The sequence below is a fragment of the Podarcis cretensis genome (assembly GCF_951804945.1).
Source record: "Podarcis cretensis genome assembly, chromosome: 3".
Taxonomy (NCBI): domain Eukaryota; kingdom Metazoa; phylum Chordata; class Lepidosauria; order Squamata; family Lacertidae; genus Podarcis; species Podarcis cretensis.
Genome location: NC_137172.1, coordinates 117,123,488 through 117,133,695, shown reverse-complemented (window position 1 = coordinate 117,133,695; position 10,208 = coordinate 117,123,488). Strand labels below are relative to the sequence as shown.

The 10,208-nt window shown below is 44.5% G+C and overlaps 1 protein-coding gene across 1 annotated transcript; it reads right to left on the bottom strand.

Moving 5' to 3' along the window:
• Nucleotides 1-4,982, bottom strand: PROB1 (proline rich basic protein 1; the record flags this gene model as incomplete). Its single annotated transcript, XM_079971414.1, has 1 exon — nt 1-4,982. The coding sequence occupies one exon, from the start codon at nt 4,980-4,982 to the stop codon at nt 501-503; it is 4,482 nt and encodes a 1,493-aa protein (XP_079827540.1). The 3' UTR covers nt 1-500.
• Nucleotides 4,983-10,208: the final 5,226 nt, after the last annotated feature.

Below are 10,208 nucleotides of genomic sequence, written 5' to 3'. Positions count from 1 at the left end.
TTTGGATGAACATTTAATTTCTACAGAAGAGTCAAGAGCTTTGGCTAACGGGACTCCTCAGGAAATAGACTTAGCATTACAATCATATACCTTATAGCACGCCTTAAGGAACAAACTTGATAGTTGCAGAGGAGGACAACCTCACAGGCTGAATCCTGGTCCCGTTGAAGTCAACACCTAACTCCCATTGGCTTCAATTAGCACCAGAATATGGCCCTTTACTGCCAGGGATGTTTACATTAAAATCAAATTTACTACGCCAGTGAGGTGTACTGTAAACTTTTGGAGCCCCATTATCTCTTTTGGGTCCTTCAGAGCCCAAACAGCAGAATAAATTGAACTAAAGGAAACCAAGCTTTCCCTCTCCCTTTCATTCCTTTTTCACAGATTCCAGGAAAGGAGGTTGGATTTGACCTTTTTTTAAAAAAAGAAAAAAGAAAAGAACAGAATTATCTGAAATACAAAAACAGTTTTCCCAGTTGCCCTTGTCGCGCTGCACATCACATCCTAAGGAAGGGCCCCTTTTCAGTTCCAGAAGGACCAGAACTTGAAGGTGGGGAAAATAAAGTTTGATTGGGATTAGGACTTGAATTCATTCCAGTGGGAATATAGTACAAACTCTCCATGTAGTTGCCATCGGCGGTTTGGGTAGCTGGAGGAACGTCGCTCTTCGAAAAATGGCTGTAATTTTCGTTGAGGTTTGCATTTTCTTGAGCGGGTTGTTGGTCTTGAAGATCCAGGTTGGTGGGGGCCATCGCTGGAGGGGGAGGGGGGAACCCAGGAAACCCAGAGTACGACATGTAAGGTGGTCCATAACCTCCTGGATTCATGACCACTGGTGAGAAAGGAGACTGGTAAAGCCCGCTGTGCGACGATAGTGGGCCTGGGGGTATCAGGACCTCAATGTACTGCCCTGTTTCTGGGTCATAAAGCATCTTTAACTGAGGCTGCCTCGGCGGTTCCACATAGTAGCATTTCCCACTCTCTGGATCAACCAACATTTTTCTGTGTCCCTGTAGAGAAGGAGGAGGAGGAGGAGGCGCTGCAGCCGCAGGAGGAGCAGGATGAAAGTGCCTTGTTGGACTTGGGGCACTCTTACCAGATGGAGAAATTCCTTCATTTCTTCTTGTGAAGCTAGGAGACTCTTCAAGTCTTAGGGGGAGTTGCCCATGGCTTGGGTGAGTGTATAGCACGTTATCGGAGGGTGCCTTCCTCTCCATTTGTTTTGGTGGGAAAAGTTCGTGGCTTATTTTATTTCCAGATGCTTCTCCACTCGGCTGAAAGGAGACATTGGAGGTAAAAGAGTTGTTGTCAGTGTTCAAAGGCGCTGGGTGTTTAACAGTTGATTCAGATTGATGGGTTTTCACAGGAATCGTTAAGTAATTTGTGTTGTCAGCCTGGGTAGCTGAAAAATATTGTTCATTTGTTGCCTGATGTTTGTTGAAGTTGTCGCACCCTGGGTCATGGAGCTTTCCGTAAGAGGTTGATGGAGTAAAAGAGGAGTTTGATATCACCTTGATTCCTTCAGTGTACTCTGTTGGTGCTAGTGGACTGTTTGAAATCACACAATCAGACTGTATTCTGTTGTGCTTATGCAAGGGTCTGGTGTCTTCCTGTACTGTGGAGTCATATCTACCATCTGCAAAATTACTATTTTCTTGAGTCTGTGTGTGAATATTTTGGGTGCTTGTCATTGGAGGCCTGATGGCTTGTGGGTACCTACAGCTTCCATGAGATGATCCAGATTCTGGAAACATATTTTCGTCTTTCAGAAGGTTATTGGAAGCCACTGAGAAGAACTCACTGGATAAATGTTTCTGATAGGGCAACTCGGCTTCTTGGGTTTTGCAAGGGTCATTCATATAGCTTGTGGTTCCACAGCCGTTATCTCTCCTTGTGATTTCCCGTACATAGGTAGAAGATGGGATCCTAAGAGATGCTGATGAAGCAGCGTCTTGGGTTTCTCTCAACAAACTATGTTTAGACTGTGGCACTGAATCTTTCATGGTCCTTTCATCCAGTCTGGAGCAACTAGAAGCTGGAAAATAGTCAGTTTCAGTTTTGTGTGACTGTTTGGAGAGAGAACTGTTGACTTTAATATTAAGCTGAGATTCTTTCTTAGCAGTTGTAGACGAAGGCCTGACATTTAATTCACTCCGCTCATAAGGCACTTGTTTGTTTTCAACTTGCGTCGGAAATTCTTTATTTTCAACAAGTTTCTTGGACTGAATTGTAGTAATGTGCACTGCTGGTTCACCCACTGAAGAATATTTGCTTTCTGGGTGACATACAGGTACATTTTCGTGTGTCTGTACTGTGGGATTAGAATTATCAGTGGACTCCTTGCTCCTTGTGCTCTGATCATGTAGAGAAAGCGTTGACACATCAATGTCCCCCATTTGGTCTTGCTTATTCTCCTGTGCATTGTTTGCTGTTTGCATATCATCTTTCCGACATATTGATGTGCAGCGTATGAACAGAGGTGAAACAGCTGGGGGCTCCTTTGGTAGCACAATTAAGCTGTTCTCACGTTTGCTTTCAGAATAAGATGCCTGATCTACACTGGAGCTGTCTGAAGATTTAAAGCCAAGATTATATGTGTCCTTCACTAATTTTCTTACACCTCTGGGCTGATGTATTCTGGCCTTCTCTTTGCTTTCCGTTTGAATTGTCTCACCTGTCTGTGGTGTTTTGGGGAGATTTGATTTTTCACCACTGTGTGATTTGACAGAAGCTGGAAAAGCCACAGATGAAAGTTTCATGCTCTGAAATGTAGGCAGCCTCCGCTCATTGGAAACTCTGTCCAAAGATTTGTGCCTAGAGGCATTTGGAACATTATGCTCATTCTTGATCTGAGGGATGAGTTTCATTTCTTTGGTTTTGGATGTGAAGATGTTACTGGGAGTATCTTTGGGTACCACAAGACTTTTCGGTGTCAGGGGGAATTTTTCTTCCTTTGACTGTATGTGCTTGCTCTGACGAATGGCTCGCTGCTTCAGATTTGGCCATGGCTTTTGTGGCTTTGCAAATTTCGGAACTGCAGCCAAGCTTTCCGTATCAGCCTCCATGGACTCAAACACAGCTCGGGCTCTCCTGTATTCTTTCCTTACCCCAGCGGCCTGCTTCCTGGTGTTGCTTGATTCTATTACATTCACACCCCCATCTGCCAAAATGGGGAGTCTTTTCAGCTGAGTGACTTCTTGATACTTCAGTCTCTCATTCAGCTCGTTAAATGTATCTTTCAGTTTGCAGACATTCTCCCTTAGTCGCTCGTTGAGCACAACTCCTTTCGTTGGCCTCAAGGCATCCACGCCGTCTTTATTCACTGTGATGGGCTCTGACCTCTCACTGGTGGAATGGCTCTGCACCTCTTCCGTTGAAAAACTGCAGTCCGACTTAGACAGAGAACTTGACTTGCCTTCTAAACTGTCCACTGGGAGGTCAGTGCTGATGGACGAAGGGACAGAAGAGGTTGAGCTCCCCCGGACAGACGCTTGTTCCATTTTAATCCTGTGTTCATACTGCATTTTTTTAGCCAAAACGTTTTTCACCAGGCTGGAAGCCATCCTCGTTTTGCTGTAAGCGTTGTTCAAAGAGGCGGCCTTCAGAAATTGCTTATAATTCAGCCTAAACTCATCGCTGATGTTTCTCGCTTTCACACACGACTCTTTCCGTGGTTGTGTGAATGGCTGGAGGGCAGCACAGTCCCCAGCAGTGCAAAAACCTGTCTCCTTCTTCTCCTTCCGCCTTAACTGGATCTGACGCTTGGGCACCATTCTCTTTTTAGAGATGCTCTTTTTGCTATCAGTATTCTCTAGGGCGACATCGATGCACTCAGCGTGCTCCTTCCCCAAGACGCCACTGAGCACTCCTGCATCTGGGGCTTTGCTGGCTGTTGGGAATAGCCGGCTTCCTTTCGCGTGGCCGACCACCACTGTTTTCCTCTGATCACTGCATAATGGCCACCTGTTCATTCCATTACTATCTTCTGGCAAGGAATTGGACAGGCTGGAGGATGTCCTGTTACTGGAACTATACATATCTAGGTAGCTGCCTTGTGGGCATGAGAGACTCTGGAAGGACAGAGCAGTAAGCTTCTCTACTTCGTTATCAGCCTCATCAGAGTCACTCAAAACACAGGGATTTTCAACATAATATTTGGGGCATGCTGGTTTGCTACTTACAGGATCATGCACTCGGCTGCCAAAGCTGCTTTTCTTCGGCTTGCGTGCACTGGGTAACATTTCCTTGGATTTGTCGGAACTGAATTGTGCAGGATGATCCAAATACTTCGATCCGCTGTCTCCTGGCTGCAGCCTCCGTGTGACTAGCCCCATTCTACCACTGCACACTGGGTCTGAGCTATTCTTAGCTTTGATTGACATCTGAACCTGTTGCTTTTCCTCCCCACTGGAACAGAGTTGGTCTCTGCAGGTTTGATCTTTTATAGTACCCTTGGGGTCTCCCTGCAGGCTCCGTGCTCTCGCCTCTTGGACTGGCAAGGACTCGCCAAATGTCTCGCTCCTGCGTAAAGGAAAACGAGCTCGGGATCCTCCAGATGTAGCAGCATAAGTATTCCCTTTTGTGCCGCACAGGCCATCTCGTAAGATGTCGCTGGAACTATTCAAAGTCCCATGGAGTTGGCTGGCTGTAACTGTCTGAGCAGCAGGAAGGACCGGCGTTGCTGCTTCGCTTCCTTGCTCATGTTCTGAGTCGCAGTAAGTGCACTCCTCAAGACAGTCTCTGGCTTCTTCAAAGAATTCAACACAGTCCTTGAAACTCTCCACTTCCTCTGAACCTGGTGCTGAACGGTAAGAAGAACTAGACGTGTCCGAGGTGCGGTCTCCTTTGGAATTGCTCGGAACGTGGCAGTCTTTCTCTGGAGGAGAATGGAGTCTGCAGCTGTAGTTGCTGATTTCTTCTCCGTCCGGACCATCAGGCTCAGGAGATAGCTGACTGTTTCTCGTCACGCAGGGGAACATTTTTATGCTGCAAAAACCATTCAGATCTGAGCTGGAACAATGGGAGTCTGGATCCTGTTTTATCGCTGTTGCAGCTGGGTCTGTTCCCACTCACACTTGCGAACTTGATCTTCTGGTAGAAGCTCATGTTCCACCCTCTCCCTGTTTAATCCAGTCATGATAAAAAAGCGAAACCTCTGGTTATGTCATGTGCCTGTTTGAGGGAGGGAGGCATGCCGAAGAAAATAGAAACACACACATGCAGCGTGCTATAAAAACACAAGCATCAGTAAACAGAAAACAAAATATCAGGGCTATATTTGCTTTCCTTCTCTCCAGAGCAACTCAGCCAGAAGTTGAGATACAGAGCAGCTAGTTCCAAAATGCGTTATGGCTTGCAGAACAAAGTACTCCAGGAGGCACCAGTGTCATTAGAGAAATAAAGATTAAAAATCCAAGCATGTTAGCATGGTTGCTACAGCTGTCGTCTGATAAAATAATTTTTAGTCCTTTAATCACCTAAATGGTTGAATAAATTCATCACTTGAAAACGAATACAGTTGTAGATGCGCAATACACCGATCTTGAAGGAAATTACGTAGGACATGTCTATGCTGGGGTTGGTGCCATCTTAGAAGACACATTTCTTCCTATGTGAGAGAGGAGGAGGAAAGCATATACTGGGACTTCTTGCCCTCTGCAACTTTTATAAGTACACATATTTAAAATAATTTAAGTATGGTATCTGAAGAAGTGTGCATGCACACGAAATCTCATACCAATAACAAACTTAGTTGATCTCTAAGGCACCTGGGGACGCAGGTGGCGCTGTGGGTTAAAGCCTCAGCGCCTAGGGCTTGCCGATCGAAAGGTCGGCGGTTCGAATCCCTGCGGCGGGGTGCGCTCCCGCTGCTCGGTCCCAGCGCCTGCCAACCTAGCAGTTCGAAAGCACCTCCAGGTGCAAGTAGATAAATAGGGACCGCTTACCAGCGGGAAGGTAAACGGCGTTTCCGTGTGCGGCTCTGGCTCTGGCTCTGGCCAGAGCAGCGATGTCACGCTGGCCACGTGACCCGGAAGTGTCTTCGGACAGCGCTGGCCCCTGGCCTCTTAAGTGAGATGGGCGCACAACCCCAGAGTCTGTCAAGACTGGCCCGTACGGGCAGGGGTACCTTTACCTTTAAGGCGCTACTGGAAGGATTTTTTTTATTTTGTTTCGACTACGGCAGACCAGCACGGCGACCTACCTGTAACTTAAAATAATTTAACATTAATCAAAGCAAGAGTTTCCCACGTATTCGATTAAAGGCTGCAGTTCTAACAGTTGTTAATACTGTTGACGGAGGGGTTCAAAAGCAACGCAACATTCCCACTTTAAGGCAACAGCTTTCACTCAGACCAGAGTTTCCCAAACTTGGGTCTCCAGCTGTTTTTTGGACTACAATTCCCACCATCCCTAGCTAGCAGGAACAGTGGTCAGGGATGATGGGAATTGTAGTCCAAAAACAGCTGGAGACCCAAGTTTGGGAAGCCCTGACTTAGACCAAGGACAACCAACGCATTGCCCTCCAGGTGTTGTTAGACTGCAACTCCCATCAGTGCCAGTCAACATGGCCAATGGTCAGGGATGATGGGATTTGTAGTTCATCATCTAGAAGGCACCATGTTGGCTACCCTTGCTTTAATATCTTTGCTTGCACAGCAGATCTGGACTGGCAACATCTGTTTCTGGAGTGGTTGGGATGGTTGCTGTGCCTCCAGTCTTCTAGCTAGACTGGTGACTGGGAGCGGCCACCGAGACCATATAACACCTTGAACATCTTGAAAGACCTACACTGGCTTCCAGTACGTTTCTGAGCACAATTCAAAGTGTTGGTGCTGACCTTTAAAGCCCTAAACGGCCTCAGCCCAGTATACCTGAAGGAGCGTCTCCACCCCCATCGTTCTGCCCGGACACTGAGGTCCAGCGCTAAGGGCCTTCTGGCAGTTCCCTCGCAACGAGAAGCCAAGTTACAGGGAACCAGGCAGAGGGCCTTCTTGGTAGTGGTGCCTGCCCTGTGGAATGCCCTCCCACCAGATGTCAAAGAGAAAAATAACTACCAAACTTTTAGAAGTCATCTGAAGGCAGCCCTGTTTAGGGAAGCTTTTAATGTTTAATAGGTTATTGTATTTTAGTGTTCTGTTGGAAGCTGCCCAGAGTGGCTGGGGAAACCCAGCCAGATGGGCAGGGTATAAATAATAAATAAATAAATAAATAAATAAATAAATAAATAAATAAATAAATAAATATAATTGTAGTGGTCTTTATTGATGCTTGCTTCGGACTTCCATTTCTGTCTCTACTGCTTAACTCTGTCTCCTTTCAAAGACTGAAGCTAATAGCACAACAATACTGTGTGTGTGGAGGGATTACTGTTTTCGTTTGTTATTATGGTATGTATTTCTGCATTTTTATATTATAAACTGCTCTGTGATCTTCGGATGAAGGGTGGTACAGAAATTTAATATATAATAATAACAGCAGCAGCAGCAGAAACTGGCCATTTGCTGCTGGAAAATCTCCCCACCCCTTCCCATTTACCTCTAACTGATTGAAGTGTGAAGGCCTAGGAGCAGTTTGCAATAGCTCTGTTCTTGAAGTCTGACACAATAGGAATGAAGTTTGCACCTATCATTTTGCATTTCCAATCACCACGCACATTTGCCCTGCAGATCGTGTTTAGTTTTTGTGGGGGTAAGTCAGGATACCACTGGAAAATTATTTCTGGTTGCACTTCTAATCAAGGGAAGCAATCTGCCAATTAAAATACAAACTTGTTATGTACTGAAGTTCTCACCCTGGGCCAGCAGGGGGATACTGTAGATAGTTATGCAAATAAGGGATCGAAAGTGACGTTCAGTGATTGGATAGTTTTAGAAAATTGTTACAGTTACGTTGTACTGGAGCTCTATATAAGCAGGCTGACTGAACCCTTCAGTTCAGTCCAGTTCTGGCCTGGCCTGTGAATAAACAAGAGCTGTTTGAAGAATCGCTGTGTCGTCTGATATGTTCACCCACAACTTAACAAAACTAGATAGATAAGGGGTCTGAGATGAATTGCAGACAAGATGGGCGACAGAGCTTTTCACACACAGTATCTTCTCTGGGAAGGCTTTGGCTAGTTTGCAGATATGGATCTTGCAAAAATCGTTCACATAATTACAACCTTGGTGATAGACACTTGCAATGTGGTCTACATGATCTGCCCTTCGGGACTGCTCAGAGCCCAGGCTTGGCACAAAATGCAGCTGTCTGCCTGACAACAGCATTATATAAGCACAGCTATATTTTTACTCACTTCCTGTAACCTTCTGTGCACCATTCAAGGTGCTGTCATTATCCCACAAAGCCCTCAAACACAGGGCTAAATATTTAAGATCTCTAGATGTCAGTGTAATATTCTTAGGATTTGTCCAGCCCTAGAGGGACGTTTTCTAACTTTCCTATGAGGAAAAAGCTCATTTTGAATTGCATGAACTGCCAACAAACCAAGGTCAAATTTTATTAAGGACCTAGTCACCTAATGATTTCATATTCTCATACCTCCATATTTGTCTCTTCTGAATGTATTACAACTGTCACTAGCTGCAAAAAAAGAGAAAAGGGAAAAAGAATGCACAGGAGAGGAAAAAATGGCTGTTTCTTCTTCACAGTGATTAATACTAATATATATACAACACAAATTAACGTAATTGTAACAGTGATGCCCTGATTTGGTGATAATGTTATTATTAATTTAATTGCTTTTAAAACGTCAGTTTTATTGTTTGTTTTTCTCATCTCTTTTTATTGATTTTTAAAATTCTTGATTCTGACTTTTATTTACTGTGTTTTATATACACAGCAAGAATCCTTCCTAACAAAAGTGACTTAGCAAAGCAGGGAGCAAAAATCTTGCAAGTAGCATCTCCCCAAACTTGAAGCTCACCCTTGAAACATACAAAAATTACAGACTATCAATTGTTTGAAACAGCAACCTCCTGCAGTTTTTCTCTCCTTTTCCTACTAGCGTTTAATTTGAGCCAAGATTGCCTGTAAACTGAGTTTAACGGTGGGTTTTTTCCCCAGGGTTCAACTCTGAAACAATTATGTGGTGACAGTAGTGTGCCTGTTAGGAGGGTGGCCAGAATATCTTATTTCCAATGGTGTTTTATCTTATAAAAGTTGTCTCCTACTCCAGAATACCTCAGTTCTATGAAACATAATTAGCTAATTTGGAGTGAGTTTTTACCCCTACAACTGCAGCATCTCTCACAAAACTGCAATTATCAATTTCAGAAATACAGGCCTAACTAAGGGTGGCGCTGTGGTCTAAACCACTGAGCCCCTTGGGCCTGCTGATCAGAAGGTCGGCGGTTCAAATCCCTGCGATGGGGTGAGCTTCTTTTGCTCGGTCCCAGCACCTGCCAACCTAGCAGTTTGAAAACACACCAAAAAAAGTGCAAGTAGATAAATAGCTACCGCTCCGGCGGGAAGGTAAACAGCGTTTCCGTGTGCTGCTCTGGTTTGCCAGAAGCAGCTTAGTCATGCTGGCCACATGACCCGGAAGCTGTCTGTGGACAAACACTGGCTCCTTCAGCCTGTAAAGCGAGATGAGCACCACAACTTAACTGTCAGGGGTCCTTTACCTTTGCCTTTTTTTACCATCTAGTATACTTGCAGCAGCATTCTTTGCTTATTAAAAATAATAATTAATTTTAATTATTCTCTGGAGACAAGGTGGCCAAAGTCAAGTGGACTACACTCTGCTGCTCAAAAAAAATGAGCCTTGTTCCCCCTGAAATGCTGCCTACCCACTCTTCCATGTTATTCTGAAGCGCCCTTCTCTAGTTTAGTGCCATCCAGATATTTTGTGCTACAAAACCCGCCCCGCATAATCCCAGATAATCTGCCATTCAGGCTAGGTGTGATGGCAGTGGATGCATCTGGAAGCCTGGCACAGAACCTCATAAGAGCATAAAACAAGCCTGCAGGAGCAGGCCAATAAATGGCCCTTCCATTATTATTATTACCGTATTATTATTATTATTATTATTATTATTATTATTCTTTTCAATTTGTTTGTTAATTTTCCAAATTTATAACAAAAACAACACAACACAAACAAATATAAAAAGAAAACAAACATATAAAATTTCTTCCAATCAGAATCCAAATTAATTTCCATTATTAAATGACTTCCTTGAATCCTTCCTGATTATCATTAAGTC